This window comes from Saccoglossus kowalevskii, chromosome 11, assembly GCF_978046115.1.
Source record: "Saccoglossus kowalevskii chromosome 11, keSacKowa6.1, whole genome shotgun sequence".
Taxonomy (NCBI): Eukaryota; Metazoa; Hemichordata; class Enteropneusta; family Harrimaniidae; genus Saccoglossus; species Saccoglossus kowalevskii.
The window spans coordinates 12,034,012-12,057,919 of record NC_140651.1 but is presented as its reverse complement, the minus strand read 5'-3'; the positions used below and the strand labels follow the sequence as shown (position 1 = coordinate 12,057,919).

Sequence of the window (23,908 nt, the reverse complement as noted above, 5' to 3'; positions counted from 1 at the left end):
AATTGACTGAGCACAGAATATATCATATATTATACATTTACAATACATAAATACACGTTTTAATTTAATTGTAAATTATGGCTGCCCCCTCTAAGTTCTGACTTTTTGGTTGATGTGCATTTTAAACAGTGTTTCAAGTTCAGTACCTTCAATAAGTGTTTGATTCAAATAAAATATTGTTAGTTCCATGCGTTTCTGGTTTTTCTATTTCCTGGAAAGGCAAACCTTTCTGTTGTCCTCCATGCTGAATTCTGAAGCAACCAACCGAAATGAAAAGGTATATGTTGGATGGAGTCAATTAAATGCACTTCATATATTAGAAGTTCAACTCCATTATAATACACGTGTTAAACTAGTAACATGAAACCCTATTCAAAACTGCACGTAGCATTTTTTCATGTGCTCAGGCATGCAGGAAATATTATTTGAACTTGCGATCTCAGAATCTTCCTGTTGATTTCATGACTCGTTTCTGTGACAGATATGCGTGATGATTGTAGCCCCCTTCCCCCCTTGTGAGATTGTACCATCCCTCCTCGTGAGATTGTATCATCCCTCCTCGTCAGATTGTAACATTCCTCCTCGTGAGATAATACCTCCCCATTCACAAATTGTATCTAGATCAGCTTTGTCTAGTATATTTTTCTCACGATAAAAATTATTTTAATTTGTGTAGCCGTCAGTCAGAAGTGATGTCACATAACCAGCAATGAATTAAACCGCAAAGTAGAATAATAAGACATGAAGTATAGAGAGTAATGAAGGTCAGACAGTTGCTTCTTCCAAATGATGTCATCCTGATTATGTTATGTAATGAACAAACTGGAATTCTGAAAGCTTTGAATCTCGCTTCATAATCATGGCTATTTCACTCTTGGATATTGGAATCCTGATCACATGCATTACTTTGGCAATTGTGTTTGCTTCGGTTGGCAATTCTACAATAACATTGACACTCTGGTGAATGCTTTTATCAAGAATGTCTGTTTGCTTCACTGGATTCCGACAGGTTTTTTTTTTTTTTTTTGCTGCATTTACTTGGTTAGAATGGTAATCACACTTACTGGCCTCGGGTTATGGAAATCGTTGACAGTCCATTTTAGACGGCTTGTTGCTTGAAGCCCACATGATAGACGTGACACCTAATGAGTTTAAGAATAAAGTTAAGTTTGTTGATGTAAAGATATTCTGCCTTGCAGTGCAATCGTTAAAACTAAGAAGTTAGTCATATATAAACGAAGGATCCTATATTTCCCGAATCAGACTCAACATTATTGTGCTTAAATTGAATTTATTTACCCACTCACCACAAAGATAGCTCCGTTCCAAATCCAAAATGAGGGGGAGTTCAGGAGTTGCTGAAAATTAAAATTGAAAATATTTGCAAGGAGAATACGCCATAGAGAATAATCGAATGTGTCAGTTATAACAGAGTAAATAATAAATACACTTATGGTTTAAAAAAACCCACGATAACGCGAGTATATCAAGTGAATAAGAATCTCCACCCATTTACCTCTATGCATGATGGGAAGGGACAAATCATTCACCTGGAAAGTGAGCTCTAACTATAGAGGTCAGAGGTCAAGCTATTCTGCCATAAGGACTCCCAGTCAAATGAAGCTTGATTGGCTGGAAACACAAGTCTCTTTTTGTGTATTTAAAGATATAATATCAGAAGTAAATGAAGGAGAAAATTCAAATGATGGAATTCTGAGGATTATACACCTCCTGTAAACAGAACTAGTCAGCTTCCCATCCCATTGTTCATTGAAGTGTTAAAATTATCAAATTGGCTTTCTCTGTTTCTATGTTCAGAATGCTACTTTGTTTCCATTCATTTAATCAGGCAGTGTGGATTTACATTAATTCTTTGCAAACCTAGTTGGCTGCCAAAACAATGTTTTTATTCGCAATACAATGTACTCGTACTTTCTTGCTCCCACCGATATGAAATATCTATGACTATTCAGACGTGGTCAGATATAATTTATTCACATCGCCCCTTCAATGAAGCATTAAATCGCAATTATATTAAATTAAAATCGATTATAGAGCTTGACCCTGGATTTGAAATAATTTGAGTGTTCCTTGAGTGATGTTGCCTTCAAAAATTTGCTATAAATTGGAAAAGTTGAACCATGGAAGTATAAACGGGGTACCTCCATGGTTGAACCAACTTAAAGTTGAAAAAAAAATGAAAGAAAAAAACGTAGAATTGTCATTCTTGTTTCATCCTGTGACTTCTGATATTTTTTTAGGTGACATTGTGATACAGTATTCTCACGAATCTTGTACGGTAAATTAACCTCAAAATCAATTGGTTGTAATAACGTTTTCTTTTGTGTTTATTAATAATAATGAATGAAACATCAAACTGGTTTTTAGTTGAAATTCAACATAAAAATTGTCAACAGCATTAGAGAAGGTCAGTGATGTTTAAATAAGTTAATGTCTTGAGTGACAGTAAACGTCAGGAGGCAAAACATCTCGTACATTTAAAACAAAAAGACAGGAGAGCAGTGACCTGCGGTCAGCGTGTAATTTCCTTGCATCTCTAAGGGGTAGTGGATAATTAAAAAAATGCATACAGCGAACATAATCTCTTCATTGTTGGGGAGGGGGTGACAATGGTGATTGCAATTACTGTGTGCCAAAATTGTACGAGTTTTTTTTTTTTTTTTTTTTTGCATTTGTACCGGTAAACTTTTTTTTTGGGTGGTAGTTAAGGTTAAACGTAGAAATTTATAGTCGCTCTTCACATGTTTAAATTACCGACGGCCCCTAAAGCTGTCAAAATCTTAGTCTTAGTATCCTTGATTACATCAATTGTTACTTAGAAAAAAGGATGTGAATGTACTTCTTAGGCAGCAATCATTGCTTGGGTCCATTAGGCGCGACGACTAGCAACGATGAAGAGGAGAATAAGTGCACATCAGAAAATAAACTATGCATTTGGAAAATTAGTATGTGTGCTCAGCGTAATTAGATGACATGCTTAAAACATAATTTTGTAATTCTGATTTGTTCTGTAATCTTATTGACCCCGGGGTTAGTGTAACAGATCTGGGTCACTGTCAGGAAATAAGCAGATTACAAATTTTAATGGCTTTTGATGTGTCATGAAAATAGATTACTTTCCGATTAGTATCCATTATATTTGGATAAAACAGATCTGCTTTTGAAAAGGAAGTCTTAAATGTGTGACTTTTTCCTCGGTCATAATTTGTTGTTTATAAACAGAACCTGGATGTTTAATAATATTAATTCATTAACCCTGTTTCAACATTCGGTTTATATTTGTTGTTTTTAATCATAAAAATTAGATAGACCTGTATATTTTTTTAAGGGAAATTCATTGACTCGCCTGAAGAACTAGAGCGAAGTTGTTGCTGTTATCTGTAAACAACTCAACTTGCAAACTTGTGGTTTCTTATGGTAGTTTCTGCCTTTATTATTATTTTTATTTTTAGTCTAATTGTTCTTTTTAATAAGCTTCACCACTCGAACCCTGGAATTATACAATTTCCTGCCATCAAAAGATCTTTGGAATCCTCATCACATTGTATTATGTGTAATATCTTAAAAGCACTAGATGTAGACATTGAGAAAGGGGTAGAAAAAAAAAATCCAATTTCATTAAATTTGAATGTTAACAGGAAAGTATCTTGCCCCTGCAGCAAATTGACAGGTTACACATTGTTGTATCTTCTTTTCTTGAGATTAACATCGTATACAGTCCTTGAGAATACTGGGACCTGTTTTGAAATGAACAATAGATTTATACACTGACAGTCTGTCTCGTACAATAGACTTGTAAAGGCAGTCTACCGTTGTGGCCAATTGTCAGCGTTAACAATGAACAACCTACCCTTGGTGGGATGGGTTGGGGAGATTATGACATGTTTGCTGTGTATCACTTGGTTGCTTGTTTCAATAGAACACCAGAGATAGGATAATTGGTTTATAGTTGCATTGTATACAATGATTTGGTTTCCTTTTCTTTTTTTTTTCTTTTTTTTTTTATAAGCTCATCTACGATTGTTCTGTTACTTACATTCAAGTTACTAGTATGCTTTGTATTGAAGGAAGTTGTTTCTGAACCAACCCTCTGTGTATGTCTAGTGGTTAATTTATATCTTGTTTGGTAATTCTGTAATTTTCTTGTAAAGTGAAAGTGTTGCTCATTTCTGCACTTGATCAGTTTTGTTCACATAATTTGAAACTGAAGGTGAATGACCATGCTAAGAGGTGAATGGACATGCTTTGTCTTGTTTCCTTTTCGTTTCTATGGTCATGCATACTGGCTGATTTGCATACAAGTTAAATGCATCATAATTTTCATCTGAGTAGATAGATTAACAAATCAATTATCTTTGCCATTATCTTGGAATTCCTGTATTTGTTCTCGTTTATAGATATATAAACAGATACAATATTCATCGTGATTGGATTTTTAGTCATGGTGACATTATATGCAGCAACAAAGAGTTTTATAAAAATGTGATAAATGAATCGGATCCCTCTCTTGATTATCGCTGCATTCGTAGTGTTTTAACACATTGTTGCTAACTCCATTGATTTTTGGTATGTCTATGAAAGCTTTCATCAATGCAATGCATTAGGAAAGAAAGCTCGGGCAGTAAATTTAGTTTGTTTCTCTGTTAAGCTTTATTTGACTTGAGGGGTACATGTCTGACAACTAAGTTAGTTTCCATTTCTATCCATCTTGTCCAAATAACTAAGTAAACTGTAATTGCCTTCATACATTATAGGAATTCCCATTTCCCAAGCTAAGTGTTTTAAAAGGTCAAGTTTTCTTCATACTCGGTGTTCCTTTTAGTCATCAAAACTCAATAACACATCAGATAAGCTTGAAAAACAAGTTATGCTCCATTTAGTTCTGGTGAGATTATTATCTCTGCGTTGAGATGGTTGCATAGATGCACTCGGATTATGATTATGATTAGTTTTGCTGGGTTAGTCAGTTTCTTGAAAATCTCCATAATGGGTTTCTTAAATTGTTGTAGAAGTGGAAATGATGCTGTGGTTCATTTTGAAAGTTAAGTCATTGGGTATTTATCAAATTTTGTTGATTACTAGACAACTGCGCATGGTCACACTCCTGTTTGTCATTTCTACTATTGTCCTCCATAAAAATGACACCAGTACTTTGCTAGAAAAAATGAAAACATGTTCTGTGTGTTTTGAAATTATGGCAGTGTGTTGTAAAGCTACACTAAAATGTTTAAGAAAGACTTAGTTAAAGTTGAAGGGTGGTAGTCATGCGATATTCAAGTCTCGTATAAACAAAGATGGCGACTGACTGTTGCGCAGGTCAATGAGTACAAACTGAGTCGTTATCAAGCTTTAATTAGGTATTATTTTTAGGTACTGAAGGTGTCACTGGTGGTAATTAGTGCAAGTCAAGCCCAGCTCAAACCTCATACTTTGAATTTTCATTATAAGTACGCATTGGACTGTGGGAAAATCAATGTTTATCAACACAAATGTTGCACATGCGCAGTGCGATGACCACCGCCCTTTAAAATAATGGCATATCAAACAAGTCTACCATAATTCTTTTCATTGATAAAAATCCTATGTTACCGTAATCTGATATTTGTTTCCATATTTAAATCAAACTCGATTTTTCATGTCATATTCTAACAATTCTAGAGATTTTCACCCCCCCCCCCCACACTGCTACAAAATTTCACAATTTTCATGAATAGCCAATTTCATAAAGATGACATTCTGTAAAATTTCAAACAAGTTTACTTGTGTACAGAATTATTTTCAATTTGATCATTTGGTTAAACATATCACATGGCTGGTTTTGACCAATCACTGGTTTGAGTATTTAATAATAATCCAGTTGCCTGTATTCCAATGATGCTTTTCAACCAATCAGGTTTCAGACAAATATCACATGACTAATTTAAATCCTTAACTCAAGTCATTTGAGAAAACTTCTTTTTTTTAAAGAGTTACAGCAGAATTAACGATTCTTTTCTTGTTTATCACTGCTCATCACAAACGGAGTAAATTAATAAAAAAAAAATTAGGTCGTTGAAATTTATTATTTTTAGCAGCAAGATAACTGACGCCAGACAGGTGATATTTTTGTTATCAGTGACGTCATGGTTTCCTATTTTCACTACTTTATTGTATGGAATGTTAGATACAATCAGATAACCCTGGGTCTTGGTTACATTGAATTATCTTCCATTCTTCAGTAATGAAGTACTTCCTTGTTAGTTGTTAATAGGTATAGGATGCATGCTTTTTAGTTTTGTTCAAAAGCAGATGTCAGAACTCGTCTTTGTTTAAGTGCTATTGATTAGAGTAAGTGGAAAATCGCATCACCTTCAAACTTAGTGATGGTTTTTTCTTGCAAAGGATGTAAATAAATGCACGACTCGATGAAACGTATCAATTTTTAGCTCCGCTGTTGACTTTGTCAAGCGGAGCTTATCATATGATTGTCCGTCGTCGTCGTCCGTGTCAATGTTTTACTTTTTCGACTTCTTGAAAACTACAAGCCTGAATGCTTTGATACTTGGTGTATATGTACCTTGGGTAGACCTCTCTTAGGTTTGTTCATTTCATGTTGATATCTTCAATTCTCTAATTTTGGTGAATATTTTTGTCATTTTTGGTAAAAGTGATATTTTCGACTTCTTGTTAAAAACCGCAAGTCCGATTGCTTTGATATTACATATATAGGTACTACATGTGGACCTCTCTCAGATTTGTTTGTTTTGTGATGATATCTTCAATTCTCTATTTATTTTGGTGAATATTTTTGTCATTTTTGGTAAAAAGTGATATTTTCGACTTCTTGTAAAAAATCACAAGTCCAATTGCTTTGATATTACATATATAGGTGCTACATGTGGACCACTCTCAAATTTGTTTATTTTATGATATTTTAAATTCTCTAATTTTGATGAATATTTTTATCATTTTTGGTAAAAAGTGATATTTCCTTCTTGTTAAAAACCACAATCATTTATGGTGAAAAATGATATTTTTGAATTCTTGTTGAAAACAGCAAGTCCCATTGCTTTGATACTATACATATTGTTCATTTTCTAATGATATCTTCTGTTCTTTAATTGAAATGTGCATTGCTAACAGCGGAGCTATCTCAGTCGAGAGGCTGCTTGTTTTTTACTTTTACTAAAGTTTGCTAGTGATGCAGGTTGTTGTCAATGATTTTCTGAAGGAGTCTGATTTCTAGGTTTGAGTATCAGGTGGGGCATATCCCATATAAGATACTGGATTGTTGTTATTCTCTGCCTGCCTGCCTGCTTGTATGCAGTCCATCCTATCAAAACAGCTTATTGTTTATAGTGAAATTACAACTTGCAGACAGTGTAAGACAGACTCCTGAAGACCAATAATAAGTCTTCAGTTGGGGGACAGTCCCTGTGAATTCTAGATTGTAGATGAAAATAAACAAGTTTCAAAAACAATCTTCATTCTCTAGAGTGTTAAAACATTTCTGCTGATGTAAAATATAATATGCCATGAAACTCTTATTATGCGTTAACATGTCTGGATTTATTTTCTGTAGTAGTATTTTTTCCATGCCTTAATTGTTGTTCTTTCTTTCTCACCAGTACAACTTTGTTGGGAGGATACTCGGGCCACGCGGAAAGACAGCTCAAGAACTTGAAAGGATAACGGGTTGCAAAATAATGGTGAGAGGAAGGGGATCAATGCGCGACAAGAAAAAAGTAAGTATTATAGTTACCATGGAGACACAGTTTCTCCATCTTGGAGCCAACTAGATTGAGATCATCAATGCTGCTTTCTGAGGAAAAGCATGGTAATTGCGTTACCATGGCAACCCTTTCCTCATCATTATTGCCTTCCGTCATATATAGCTTCATCTGGTTATATTTTAAACAGTTTGTCACGAATCTGTAATCTGTCTTTTTATGTTTATGTCTTTCTTTGTTGTTCATTTACTCCGTTTTCCTGTTCATATTTTTGCACGAGTTCATGTAAACCGCCTTGTTTCTCATTTGTCTGCTTTTAATGGGAGATTGTGTCATCAAAAAAATGCAATTAATAAATTACAAACTTAGTGGAGACAGTGTAATTATCGAAAATCAATTCTGTCTCAAAGCTAGCTGGGATTTAAGTAATCAAACTGAATTCACTTCTTAGAGTGTAATCAGCGTCTGTATGAATGCGAGATGACATGCTATTGAGACACTGAAAGTGACAGAATGGGTGTCGGGGGGAAAATAATGAAAACAGTTGATAGGAAATGCTCAGCAAATGGTTATTATGAGAAATATTAAGACACATATTTGGATCAGCAATAAGAATTGAAGTATGTCATAGAGGTCAATACCATAAAGCAATTCAATGCAGAAGGATTGCAATTAAGTTACTTAAGGGTGAGGTGTATTATATCGAGGGAGGGGGGCTCAGGGTTCTCCACGGTTTGAAAATTAAACAGGGCGCGCCAATGTGAAGTGGGCGTGGCACATTTGTAACGTGCATCATTGGCAAGGATGTTGAAAAATAGAAAACAAAAAATCTATTAATCTACATATTATTACATATGCATAATATATATTTATTATTACAAAATGATTAGGAATTTTGAAGAGCTATTATTAAGTAAACGTCAGCACGTACAATCATCTGATTTTAGCTGCACGATTCCTCAAGCGGCGACATCAGTTGTTTACAAGTAATGATCGCGTCCAGAAAAAAACGTAACAAGTTTGTTAATTTATTTTCCCAAATAGATACATACATGCTTTATTTAATTATTAGCAAAAATTTATATTGATGATTTATATTTATTTGGACGAAGCAAAATAAAATATATGTCGCGCAAACGTTCGTAATTGGTTCATTAAAAAACTTGCATGAATGGCACCAAAAATCAAGGTGATCAAACGAAATAAAATATACACAATAGAAGATTTTCGATCTGCAGTTAACAGTTACTATCAAAAATAATAGAATTAGGTATAAAAAAAACAAAATACATATTTAAAAGAATAATTTTCATTCGAATCGAAAGTTTGTTGATGTCTGCTTCGTTGAAAACAGCTATGACCCGGAAACAGTTCATTTTACTGCGTGCACCCTGATACTATGTAACGATGCTTTTGATTGGCTAAAGCCACGCATTGACGCGAAAAACAACCAATCAGAATATTTGTTCCAAAAGAACACAAGTAAATTTATTTCTTCCACTTATGATGCGAGTTGAAAGCATGGCCGTTTTACCGGGGTTTTTAAATCGTGATTTAAAGAAAATTCAACTTTAAATAGTGACATTTAAATGTAAACATTTACATGTTCAAGCAAGCATTCGTGTGGACTTCTTGGTGATCAGCAATGTCTGTGATGGTACGTCGGCTGCGCTGGTCGTTTACCGATCATGCAAGTGCATAGCTGCCCGGTTGCTGCCTTTGTTCCACTCGGCGGTGACGATGTTGCCGCTACCTAGTCACGACGTGAACTTGGTTTTAACCATAGACCTTATGTTTAACGAATGGTTTTACCGATAACGATTTTATATATTTGACGTCACCCTGGCAGTAAAAATATGGGTACGGTAATGCACTTTTCTGGGCCACATGTTCATTTTTAATCGTGTTGAAAAAACTTGTAACTTTTTGTTTGGTGGTGTTATCACCTCACGGTGACCTGCTACGATAACAAACCGGAATTTTCACAGTTGCACCTTAAAACAATGAACCAGTTACCCTGAGCACGATGAATCATCTTCGGAAGACAATGAGTGTTGGCCTGTTTTGTAAACAATTCTTTGTATGGGACCATGCAGGGCGCACAGGAAATATAACAGGGCGCTGACAATTTAAACAGGGCGCCAATTTCAGATAACAGGGCGCGGCGCCCTGTAAAAACCCCTCGTGGAGAACCCTGGGGGCTGATGTTTCTGTCTCGTGACAATAAATTAATGATACTTACGATTTTAGTTTGTATTTATTACACATGCTATAAAGAATCCTGTCTTTATGGATTTCTGCCAAATTCTCCCCTTTCCCTCCCACTGTTGTTACAAAATGGTTGATTCCGTACTGATGTCAAAGTAATTGTCAATCTTCTGGAGTGCTCAGTTTCTTTTCTGGAATTGCTGATTACGATATCGTGAGACCCTGTGTGACTAACTGAAGTCTTTAGGTCATCAGTCAAATTAAAATTTAAAGATTAATTGAATATTCTCATTTTATTCTTGTAGTGAATTTTTTACTCACAAAAAATGATCACCATTATTTGCTCAGGGTTCAGTTTAGACAGGTTTCCAGTCTTCACAGGGTTCAGTTTAGACAGGTTCCCAATCTACACAGGATTCAGTTTAGACAGGTTTCCAGTCTTCACAGGGTTCAGTTTAGACAGGTTCCCAATCTACACAGGATTCAGTTTAGACAGGTTTCCAGTCTTCACAGGGTTCAGTTTAGACAGGTTCCCAATCTACACATGGTTTAGTTTAGACAGGTTCCCAATCTACACAGGGTTTAGTTTAGACAGGTTTCTAGTCTATACAGGGTTTAGTTTAGACAGGTTTCTAGTCTACACAGGGTTCAGTTTAGACAGGTTCCCAATCTACACAGGGTTTAGTTTAGACAGGTTCCCAATCTACACAGGGTTTAGTTTAGACAGGTTCCCAATCTACACAGGGTTTAGTTTAGACAGGTTCCCAATCTACACAGGGTTCAGTTTAGACAGGTTTCTAGTCTACACAGGGTTTAGTTTAGACAGGTTTCTAGTCTACACAGGGTTCAGTTTAGACAGGTTCCCAATCTACACAGGGTTCAGTTTAGACAGGTTCCCAATCTACACAGGGTTCAGTTTAGACAGGTTTCTAGTCTTCACAGGGTTCAGTTTAGACAGGTTCCCAATCTACACAGGGTTTAGTTTAGACAGGTTTCCAGTCTTCACAGGGTTCAGTTTAGACAGGTTCCCAATCTACACAGGATTCAGTTTAGACAGGTTTCCAGTCTTCACAGGGTTCAGTTTAGACAGGTTCCCAATCTACACATGGTTTAGTTTAGACAGGTTCCCAATCTACACAGGGTTTAGTTTAGACAGGTTTCTAGTCTATACAGGGTTTAGTTTAGACAGGTTTCTAGTCTACACAGGGTTCAGTTTAGACAGGTTCCCAATCTACACAGGGTTTAGTTTAGACAGGTTCCCAATCTACACAGGGTTTAGTTTAGACAGGTTCCCAATCTACACAGGGTTCAGTTTAGACAGGTTCCCAATCTACACAGGGTTCAGTTTAGACAGGTTTCTAGTCTACACAGGGTTTAGTTTAGACAGGTTTCTAGTCTACACAGGGTTCAGTTTAGACAGGTTCCCAATCTACACAGGGTTCAGTTTAGACAGGTTCCCAATCTACACAGGGTTCAGTTTAGACAGGTTTCTAGTCTTCACAGGGTTCAGTTTAGACAGGTTCCCAATCTACACAGGGTTTAGTTTAGACAGGTTTCTAGTCTACACAGGGTTTAGTTTAGACAGGTTCCCAATCTACACAGGGTTCAGTTTAGACAGGTTTCTAGTCTACACAGGGTTTAGTTTAGACAGGTTTCTAGTCTACACAGGGTTTAGTTTAGACAGGTTTCTAGTCTACACAGGGTTCAGTTTAGACAGGTTCCCAATCTACACAGGGTTCAGTTTAGACAGGTTCCCAGTCTACACATGGTTCAGTTTAGACAGGTTTCTAGTCTACACAGGGTTCAGTTTAGACAGGTTCCCAGTCTACACATGGTTCAGTTTAGACAGGTTTCTAGTCTACACAGGGTTCAGTTTAGACAGGTTCCCAATCTACACAGGGTTCAGTTTAGACAGGTTTCTAGTCTTCACAGGGTTCAGTTTAGACAGGTTCCCAATCTACACAGGGTTTAGTTTAGACAGGTTTCTAGTCTACACAGGGTTTAGTTTAGACAGGTTCCCAATCTACACAGGGTTCAGTTTAGACAGGTTTCTAGTCTACACAGGGTTTAGTTTAGACAGGTTTCTAGTCTACACAGGGTTTAGTTTAGACAGGTTTCTAGTCTACACAGGGTTCAGTTTAGACAGGTTCCCAATCTACACAGGGTTCAGTTTAGACAGGTTTCCAGTCTTCACAGGGTTCAGTTTAGACAGGTTCCCAATCTACACAGGGTTTAGTTTAGACAGGTTCCCAATCTACACAGGGTTCAGTTTAGACAGGTTCCCAATCTACACAGGGTTCAGTTTAGACAGGTTTCTAGTCTACACAGGGTTTAGTTTAGACAGGTTTCTAGTCTATACAGGGTTTAGTTTAGACAGGTTTCTAGTCTACACAGGGTTCAGTTTAGACAGGTTTCTAGTCTACACAGGGTTTAGTTTAGACAGGTTTCTAGTCTACACAGGGTTTAGTTTAGACAGGTTCCCAATCTACACAGGGTTCAGTTTAGACAGGTTCCCAATCTACACAGGGTTCAGTTTAGACAGGTTTCTAGTCTACACAGGGTTTAGTTTAGACAGGTTTCTAGTCTACACAGGGTTTAGTTTCGACAGGTTTCCAATCTACACAGGGTTCAGTTTAGACAGGTTTCTAGTCTACACAGGGTTTAGTTTAGACAGGTTTCTAGTCTACACAGGGTTTAGTTTAGACAGGTTTCTAGTCTACACAGGGTTCAGTTTAGACAGGTTCCCAATCTACACAGGGTTCAGTTTAGACAGGTTTCCCATCATGTACATCTTGGATGCACCGACTTTTCTTGTTAAGTATTGTGAAATGATGACCCTTTGGCATTCTTGTTATCACTTGAGAGACACTGAATAATACATATTTTTTGTTTTTGATATACATATCTTATTTCATGTTTTGTGATTACAGCAAAATATTGAATGTATCTCATGAGATAGTGAATTACATTATCATATCCATTTCAGTTCATCTAAAGCAGTTTGATTTCACTGTTGGAAAATAAAGCTTCATCAAATGTACAGACACAGATTGGCACAGCCATTAATGCTATTTGTATATTGAAGTCAGTTCCTTGCATCCTTCATTGATATTTTGGTGAAGAGAGGGGGGGTTGATAACTTGCTCGATCACAAAACAACGAAAACTGAGCTATTTATTCTTCAGCTAAGGGCATGGTATATGCAAGTCACCAAGCAAGTCCACTTAGCCTTGTAATAATTATCTATTCATGCTCACATGCATCTGCATATATTAGCACATATGCTGACGTAAATAATAGAGGTGTGCCCATAGTCAAAATAATGACACAATAGATGTAATGTTTGGGTTTTATGTGCTTCTATTGGAGATGTGCCTCTAATATAGTGAATTTGTTAAATGTAATTGTGTCATGCAAGTACGAAAATGTGGTTCAGTTTACAGCTTTCATTTCAGACAGGCCCAGCTGTAGTAAGATGTGAATATTAAAAATAAATATTATTTTGTGATTAACTTGAAAGCTTATTAATTCATTGTTTTTTTTTCTTGCTGTCTTTTCACTTATTAGGAAGAACAAAACAGGGGAAAACCAAACTGGGAACATTTGAATGATGAGCTTCATGTACTCATTGTTGTAGAAGATTCAAAAGATCGCGCTGAGATGAAACTAAAGCGAGCGGTTGAAGAAATTAGAAAGTTGCTCGTGCCAGCCGTAAGTAAACATGTCATGGTAGTTTCTCCCCATCCTTTATTTGCCCCTAGTTCTGCTGTAGTTTCTTCTTAACTTGGAGAGTATTTTCCATTTATCCGGCTGATTTAATCTTGTTCCTCTCTTCCTGTGTGCTCCTCGCCACTGTCAATACAATCTCATTAGTTTTACAACACCTGCTCTAAGCATAAGCTAAGATCATTCATATTATAGAATAGAAAATCAAAATCCTTACAAGTATTTCCTGCACAACGATAGTAACTGTATTTGCATATGATTTCAGGAATTGAGTAACAAGAACTTTCATCATATTAGAGTCTTGAATGGAATAGCTAGGGTACTCACTTAGTGCTTCTGCAATATAATTATAATTTAAATCAGTTTAAAAGCTGAAGCTAATGTTCCATACACGTCTACTGATATTTGTTTTTTAACTGGCTGCCTTGCCACTCTCTATAGCCAAGGGCAGTCTGTGCTTCCGAGAGTTTATTTAATTTTAAATTAACCCAGGTCAAGTTAGAATTAACGAATAAAAAAAACATCAGAGCAGAGCAGAGGTTAAATCTCGTGTGATCCATGGACGTAGATCAAACTGTTTTCAACAGTGAACACTGCCCTGTAGACGCATTACTCTTGCATGTTGAAATTATAGTGGGATTTCAGTAAAATTTCACTGGAAAATCAGGTATTATATTTAGTAGTACAAAACGTTTAAAAGTTTGGAGGTCCCTCGGAAAAAAATAAATGTGCCAATGTGACCTCACACATTGCTATAATTTGTAATGATGGTTTGGAACCTATATTACAAACAGCTTGATCACCCTAACCTACAACATTTTAAGGAGAATTATCACTTTTTGTGTCAGATAAGATTTTTGAGAAATTTCAATTTTATCTTTGTGTGTGCTATTTTTAGCTCTGTTAGCTCCGTTTGTCGAGCGGAGCTTATCATATGAGTGATTGTCAGTCGTCGTCCATGTCAATGTTTGATATTTTTGACTTCTTCTTGAAAACTACAAGCCTGAATGCTTTGATACTTGGTGTATATGTACCTTGGGTAGACCTCTCTCAGATTTGTTCATTTTGTAATGATATCTTTAATTCTCTAATTTTGGTGAATATTTTTGTCATTTTTGGTAAAAACTGATATTTTTGACTTCTTGTTAAAAATCGCAAGTCCAATTGCTTTGATATTACATTATAACATATATAGGTACTACATGTGGACCTCTCTCAGATTTGTTCATTTTGTAATGATATCTTTAATTCTCTAATTTTGGTGAATATTTTTGTCATTTTTGGTAAAAAGTGATATTTTTGAATTCTTGTTAAAAACCACAATCATTTATGGTGAAAAATTATATTTTTGAATTCTTGTTGAAAACAGCAAGTCCCCGTGCATTGATACTATGCATATTGTTCATTTTTTAATGATATCTTCTGTTCTTTAATTGAAATGTGCATTGCTAACAGCAGAGCTATCTCAGCCGAGAGGCTGCTTGTTTTTATTTCTGCTGGAACAAATTAGTCAAAGACATATGGCTGTTCTTACTATATACCTACTAAATCTCTTCCTGCTCCAAGAAATTGTTTATTGTCTGCTACTTTCATCAGACATTCACCTGTCAGTCATTAATCATTTGGCTTCTAGACAGGCAACTAAATTTCACTGAATTGACCACATTCTGAGCATATTTTGCATATTTCTGAAGTATGCTGAATTCTGAGCATTCTCTGTGCGGTCTTCTTTAGATCTAATGCCATATGGTGGTTTTTAAAGAGTGACAAGTGTGAACATCTACTGCCAACTGTGTTATTACAGTGTACAAGAGAGAACTTGACCTGGGATGCAAGAAAGTTCATTCTGAGTTCAGATATAAAATGTTGACAAACACCCTCTGTTTTATCCTCAATTGATGCATTTCTCTCTTTATCCTTAGTTTTCAACACCAGACTTTCTCGCCAAAATGTGTTTTCAATTTTTTTCTTGTATACTCCAATATTTCTGGAAATGAACCCTAATTTTGGAGCCAACAGTCAAAATTTGAGTACATTTTTCAGCTTTTACTCAAAAAATTTGGCTATTTTGGTCTCAATCTTCTGACAAAAAGTGCAGACTAAAAACAGGATTAATTTCTGAATTTGTGATAAAAAGAGGGTGAGAACGACTGCACTTACTGATCTGTTGAACCATAATTTGTTGGAGCATTAGAAACTCTGAAAGAAAAAATTGCTTATTATGATATTTTGTTTTTCTTGGGCAGTGCTTCTCCCCACCCCCCACCCCCGATATTCTAATGGCCAACCCCTTAAAATAACAGACAAATTACAGGAATCTAATCTTAGCTCTGTCAGTTTGCAGTATTATTCATTTATGAAAATAAGATTCAGTATAAATTGGCCTTGTGGCTCTCTGCATGCAGTCCCATGCTGTCTGTAGCCACCACACATTTCTACATTCATTCATGGTGCAATACAGTTGTTGGCCCAGTCTTGCTGTGTGATAGTCTTCCATTACAAGGCCAGCCTTTGTTAGGGCAATGTATAAGATTCAGGATTTGCTGGGGAACTTTTCTTCTTTTTCAAAGGCAACAATAATGGTGTTTCACTTGATGCAAACTAAATAATGAATCATTGCATAACAAAAACATAAAAAGCCAAACCATTTTAACCAGTTTTTTTTACTATTTGTGTAATTTTTGTTGAGTATTCCAATGCCATAATTTTTTTCGCCAAAAAAAGTGTTTGGTTGCAACATTTTGCACATTTTATTAATTTCACATATTTTTCTTTTTCATTAAATTTTGGATCAATTGAACATAATTTCCAATCGATGGTATGATGACATAAACATTTTTATTTTAAAATTGAAAAAAAAAAAATCATTTTGACGGAAGTAGACTGCTGATCAGGTAATTGTCATTTGAATAGCTGTGATTAATAAAAACTAACATCATAAAGTAAGACTTCTTCAGCCTGACAGTCAGTAATTTGTCTAGTAGGTTAGAGACAACGTCAAAAGAATGATGTCTGATAAAAAACTTATTTCTTTATTTTTTTTCCAAACTTTTTGAGGTCAAAAACCCTCCACTCCCAAACTAAAGCAAATAAGTTTTTTATCCGACATCGATCTTTTGACGTCTTTCCTTACAATCCTTGTTTTCTGTCTGTCTGTCTGTCTGTCTGTCTGTCTGTCTGTCTGTCTGTCTGTCTGTCTGTCTGTCTGTCTGTCTGTCTGTCTGTCTGTCTGTCTGTCTGTCTGTCTGTCTGTCTGTCTGTCTGTCTGTCTGTCTGTCTGTCTGTCTGTCTGTCTGTCTGTCTGTCTGTCTGTCTGTCTGTCTGTCTGTCTGTCTGTCTGTCTGTCTGTCTGTCTGTCTGTCTGTCTGTCTGGATTTTTGGTATAGCCAGTAACTCTTAGAACCAATACACAGTTTGCAGGATGTAATATTATCAACTTTAAATTTAGTTAATTAGTAGGTATTATCACTTGATATGATCCAAAGTTTTAAGTTTCACACGATTCCTACCAATTAGTTGACCTCTAAATTTCAGAATTGTTCAATTTATTATTTCAATTTGAAGGATTTATCAATTTTCCATCTTGTCACTTTCAACAGCCATATTCATGAATATTTTGGGAAATTTTCATGAAAACATGCAATCGTCTTTTACTTTTCAAAACCATCCCTGGCATCCAGGTTGATATCTTTTCCCAGCCCATCTCTTATTCCTGACCCCACAGCTAATCTAAACCAGGTCTTGGTGTCTGATCTGTTTATTAGTCCTCTCTGGCCTGTTACTTGATCTGCATTAACTTAATGTATCAGGAGGCAGCTGTCCATTCCTCTTGCAATTGTCAGTGATTTACACCATCTCGTATATAGTGGGCCCACTACTGTAGGCGTTTGTTATGGCAAAGACAGACATGTTTATGGAAGAAGATGCAAACATTTACAAATTTGCCAGAGGAGTAAATGATAGCTAGGCAGCTGCCTGCCATATATATGCTGTGGTGATAGAAGGGTAACTGCATATCTGAGATGGTAGGCATATTAAAGGAAATAACTAACATACCATAGCGATCATCCTTGAATCCGAGCTGCCCCTAGTGGATAGAATTACTACTTGTCTCTGATCCCATTGTGATTCTCAGCTGTTCGACCCGTACTAAATTAACTATTAGTTATGCAAATTTTTTTAGGGCAAGAAATAAAAGCATTATATTTTGGGGCTGATTCTATCTGTTACCATTTGTAGTGTCTTAAAATATTCGGTACTTAGCTGAAAACAACACATGGACAATCCAAACACCTTAATTAACCAATGCAACAAGATTAGAGTTGGTGGATTTCATGTTAAAAATGAAAGTAGAGGGGGGGTCAAGGGTTATTTTCGTTCAACGTAATTGCAATATTTTTTTGTTCGTACTACGTAAATTGAAAAAATAAATTCCGTAATTCTGTAATCACAGGCTAGACGTACAACGTAATCGATCAAATATTTTTTTCGTACACTGTAATTTTTCTCGGTGTGTACAAGAATTTACATCCAAATAAAAAAATCGTAAAGAATAATCCAGGGAGATTGCATTATAGAAACTGTAAAACTACTAGATGATACAATTTACTACAAAATTGAATGTCAAGACGTAAAAGGCCCTCTAACCGAATGAAGAGCATTACAAGGGTAATATGCGCGTGCATCTATACACACGGCGCAGCAATGGCGGAGAATTTGAGCCGGAGAGCTCTTCGGACCATTCAATGTTCCTTTTTTTAACACTGTAAATTGTAAAAAGCCTTTTTTATTTCTCGTAAAACCGTACCAGCTACCCCCCTTGCCTCCCCTCAAAGTAAGCTTAGTCATCTTTTACAAAATTAACGCACATGAATGGAAAAAGTATCTTCATTAATATTATAGCGAAATGTTAGTTTTTCAAATTCAGCAGGAACGAAAATGTGGCATTCGAATTTACTGCTCATCAAACACATTTTCAAATTCTAAGTTGATGTTAAACAAACTGTTAACTTGCTATGGCCACTGAATAAATTATTGATTGCTGAGCAATGGTAATTCTATAGCTGTATCATTGTTTATGTAAGAGACATCTGACATGCTGTCTCATGACAAGTGTTTATTTTAATTGGATCAGGGTGCTTGATTGTTAATTTACAATACTTATTCTAAATAAAATGTTATTATTATTTTCTCTACTCATCATTACCTTCAAATAAATAGAATGTTAATGTGCCTTGGTCTCGCTAGCGAACTCCTGGATGATTTTAATTTAGATACATTCACTGAAATTATATTTGGCACAGTTTTAATTACAGGGAAATTACGTAATTTTGTATCGGTAAACATTTTATTAGAACCGAAAAGACAATGTCGAGGGGAAAAAAAAATCTTACTTACCTTTATTTTTGTTGGAACTTTAGTTTTATGCAAATTAGACATGTTCTACCCACAAAATAATTTTGTTTATTTACTTGCTTTGATTCACAAAATAATCCCATTTATAGTCGGCACTATCCTTCAGAAGATTGAGACAAAAATAGCCAAATTTATTGAGACAAAACAGAAAATTGACTCAAATTTTACAAAAGACACGTTTTTGAAAGACGATAAAAATCATAAAACTGACCAGTTTGAAGTATTAATTCAAATAACTTCTCTCGCCCCATTTATGGCAGTTTTCCCACGTTCCTAGATGCACGTACAAGACTTTGTCTTAGTCAGTCATTTGGTGTAACCTGCTGTGTTTCTATGGCTAGAGTCTTGTTAATCTGATTGGTTAATGCAGTTAGTCGGTGTTAACTGTGCCAGTCTTTTGTGTCATGTACGTACTTTGTAAAATTATTTAAAAAAAAAACACCATGCTTTTTATCATACCATAACAGATCCAAATAAACAGGACTTGTATAATACCTCCCGTCCAAAAACAAAAACAACTTTTAATTCATTGCAAATATTCGGTTATTGCAAAGCTCTATGCAGAACTGGGTCACAAGAAAACCACTCCATTCTGATCACTAGAAAGTACAGTCTTGACCCTATGACCTTTGGCTTCTTTCCCCCCCCCCCCTCCCCCGATTGATTTGAAGCTGTACATTCCACCTTTTGATCTAGTTTTTAAAAAGAATATAATCTGATTGTCTCTAGTGCTTTATAGAATACTGTTATTATCACTTTGGTTGCATTGTTTCCTTTATATTCGTTCTACACAGCTAGCTGTATGTATGTTATTGCATTATTGCTTCTTCCTTTTCTCATCAATAGCTCAACCTTGCGTTGTGGAATGTTGAAAGGTGATTGAAATTCCCACTACTGGGCAGTGCTTGTGATTTCATAATTTACGGGACTTATAATTTAACCAAATTTCATCCAAATTCTTCTCAACTATCCAGAGTTCTTGTGTGAAATTTTTCGCTGCTTACAACCTTGTTTAAACGTGTGCTATACATAATTTTGCTCTAATCGCCAAATACATGCTGTAGACAACATCACGTCCAGCTCAAATAAAGTATTATACAAGAGGGTGAGATGGTGTTTTTTAACTCTTTCCAAGATCGTTGAAAATCCAGATGTACACATTAAATCGGAGTTAGATGATAGACCCACTTGAGTATCCTCAGATAAGTGGACTAATGGAGATCCTGAACTGTTGCTTACATTTCAAGATAACCATAGTGTAGCCTTCTCCGCTTGGGACTGTTATTCTTTCGAGTGACAGATATTTTTCTCGCATAAAATTCAGTGCAAATGTTTCCACATTTTGTAAAATTTTCAGTAGATTTTATCAGCGTTTTGGACCATACAGAGAGTTTCAGATATTGCTTTTAGTTTTTGATCAAAAGATTTATAAATTGTTATCAACATTCCGTTAGGGGAGAAGCAGACACTACAAAATCATTTTGTAGTTGGTGCCAAAAATTGACATTGGTGCTTGCACACTTCATATGACCTAATCATTTGTGATGTCATTAGTGAACTCTGACCTTAAAATCTAGTGAGTAATAAATGTGTTCATAGTACAATTGCGCCAGACACAGGAAACCTCGCCTCCTTATGCTTGTTCATGCAATGAGCTCTTTCTAGGGATTCTCACATAACATCTGAGGGTTCAGTGATATAAACCATGCGACAGAGACCTTACTCTGGGTGTATGAAACAGATAGGTGGTGCTATCACCAACAAGTAATCAAGTTGCAATACGAGTGAATACCATTCCTATGGACTCACAACTATAGGCTGTCTCTATAGCTGAATTCTTGCCAGAGGGAATCTTCACTGTATTAGTTTCTGTGTAGTCTAGTAATTACAAAAGGTTAAGTTAGTCTTGTTGCACTATCCCCAAGTGTACAGTCGAGGTAATAAAGTTCATCAGGTTTGTACTTGTTGGACGGAGCCTTTGAACCATGTTTAACTCAACATTTTTTTCTCACCAGATTGTTGGTGCAACATTTTATATATTATCTTTAATTTCTTCTCAAATTTTGAACCAAATAGATATTATTAACAATCTGCTACAGTTTTCAAGTTCGTTGAAAAAACGTTTTGTGGACTTGTATTGTGAAAGTTAAAATCCTTCAAAAGGGTCATTACACTTCAAGAAGTAATAGTTACACATGCCATTTTAGTCAATTTGGCTCAAAACATAAAAAACAACAACGTAATTTATCAAAACATGTTAACATCCATTGTGAAATACACTCCTTACTATTAGTTAGTGAAATTCCAAAGCTTAAGTCTGTTTATTTGCACAGAATATTGTCATATTTGAATTGTAAATGTGCTACTTTTTTTTTGTATCTTCATAATCGATCTGTTACAAATGTACTGGTAATGAAGTGAAATTTGTATTGGGAATTCCAACTCCTGTACCAGTTACTTTTTATTGAGCCGAAGGAACTATCTGTCAGTGCTGAAACTTTTACTATCACAATGGACTTAATTTTCTCCCTAAGTATAGTATCACATTATCATGATAATTAATCTTTGAATGTCCAAATTATCTTTGGGAATTGGACTGCTGGGTGGCCAGGCAAGGAAACATATTGTATACATAGTGAGACAACAAGAGTAATTGCTATGTTTACAAGAAATAATGTACCATGTGTCAACTGTTAGTGAAACAATATCAATACCCTCTATATTGTTTAGCACGATGTTGTTAAACTTCTTGTGGACTGTAACTATTATAATCAATAGTCATTATATTAATTGTACCATAAACTTATGAGATTATTACGAGGATACCTTAAAGTATGCATGAAGAAAGTACAGAGGGAGTATAGACCGGCACGCAATGCGTACCTTCCTCGTTCATACTTTGAGGTATCCTCGTAATTATCTTATTATACATCTTTGCCGAAATCCAAAGTTTAAAATAGAATCAGTGAACTTCTTTGTGTGGAGTGTGGTCAAACCCTGGTGGCAGCCATGTTTGTTTTTATTATTAGAGGATACTTGTGCGTGTAATCATTCCATATTTGGAATTTCCTAATATGGTAGGATGAAAATACCCGCAAAATTACGGCACGCTGTAACTTATGTCGGTACGGTGACAGATGTATATTAATAATATTAATAATTATTATTTAGAGGTGGTGCAATTGTTAGAATAATAGGTCTAGCTAATGAAAAGATGATTGTAGCTATTCGTATATTGGAATATTCTAGTCGGCTTTGGCACCTGTTATACACCACCCACATGCAGCTCGTCACTGGTGGGCATGGGCAGAATGATACGGGGAATTGTTTCATAAACCACAATGGCAGTCTTGGTTTCATTAAAAAGAAGAAACAAGGTGATTGCTTGTTCAGAGGAGGTTCATTGTGAGCCTGGCACGCTGACAGTTCTTCAGCCACCATTGTGATGGCATTTTGATGCGTCGTGATACTTGGTGACAATCCTCCAATCCATGATTCGCTTGGTTGTAATATTAGGAGTTGTGGTAACGGAATTTGCAGTCTAATAATGCCGATTCCTCTGCACACTAAAAATACCACTCAATATTCTAACCTTCTCTCCTATGTGTTGTGCATCTCCTATCCAAAAAATGGCCAGAGGGTGTGGTCATAAAATTACAAAACTCCATTCTATGTATTCGATATCACCACCTCCTCTTCCCCTCTTTAAAAAAAACTTCGAGCATAATAGGCAATTGTTTCATCCATTCATCAGCCATTAATAAGAGTGCCGGAAATTTGACTTAAAGTCTGTTAATGGGGCACGAGTTCTTTGATACACTCGGTCACTGTGTCACTGGGTTTTGTTTATAAATTCATTAATTATAGATTTCGCAGTGATTAATATGACTATATTGTCGCTGAATAAGACTACCTCTCAGCAAGGACTCTCCAGCATGAATGGGTGCGTTTGTATTTCGTCCTACCAATCCCTTTAGTATCATTGTCTATTCAGCTCTCTGTATCTGGATGACTCTTGTGAAGTTTTCCAACCGATTTCAAGTCTTTTTCTAAGCACAGATTATATACATTGAAGAGATTTTTTTTTTACTGTTTCGAGTGGCTCGTATGTTATGTTGAATGGCTGTTGACTCTTGTATTATAATAGTGCTCATGACAAATCACAATATCTGAATGTTCGTGGGTTGTGTTCGTAACTGCTGACACAGCATTATATTGGATGCACCCTGAGTGTGAGTAGCAACCATTCCCTAAATACAACGCAAGTTTTTTTTTCCACCGATCATCTTAAGATATGCAGTAAATTAAAAAAAAAAACATATTGACTCGTAGACTAATTAGGTTCAGCATACTGATTTTGTTTTCTACTGTTTTAACAACATTTTGATAAGACACAATAATACTATTTATGTGGATCACAGAAATAAAATAAAGATATAATTTCACTAACCTAATTGCCCTAGATTGATGTTGAAAATGAGACTGCTTGAAACAACAAGAATCTAAGCATTGGTGTCATGTAGTGTAAACCACTTAATTTTTCCAATTTGATGATTTCATGAAAGTTGCAGATGCTGTGTCATACGTGGGGGATCCCAGAGAAATATTCACTGCTACAAAATTGGATGATTTTCACTGGTTCATGAACTTAGTGTATATTTTTCATGTGCAAAATTAAAGCAGTTTACAATAGGTTTCACAATCTACACATACAACTATATTTGTTAGGCTATATCATATATATATATATATATATATATATATATATATATATATATATATATATATATATATATATATTGTCTGTAGATGTGAAGACTGGCTTAACC

At 35.6% G+C, this 23,908-nt stretch overlaps 1 protein-coding gene and 1 long non-coding RNA gene across 3 annotated transcripts in view; one reads left to right on the top strand and one right to left on the bottom strand.

Annotated features, from left to right (window-relative positions):
• The window catches only part of LOC100369360 (protein quaking-B-like), a 76,389-nt gene that overhangs the window by 35,860 nt on the left and 16,621 nt on the right, over window positions 1-23,908 (top strand). For both annotated transcript variants that reach the window (XM_085505765.1, XM_085505764.1), the window contains exons 3-4: window positions 7,629-7,745; window positions 13,506-13,649. In XM_085505765.1, the coding sequence (XP_085361891.1) occupies window positions 7,629-7,745; window positions 13,506-13,649 (261 nt within the window). The remainder of the gene's footprint in view (window positions 1-7,628; window positions 7,746-13,505; window positions 13,650-23,908) is intronic.
• LOC144346733 (uncharacterized) lies at window positions 1,017-1,562 on the bottom strand. Its single transcript, XR_013419566.1, has 3 exons — window positions 1,517-1,562; window positions 1,308-1,358; window positions 1,017-1,142 (listed from the first exon to the last, which is right to left on the bottom strand). It is a non-coding gene; the product is annotated as an uncharacterized LOC144346733 (long non-coding RNA).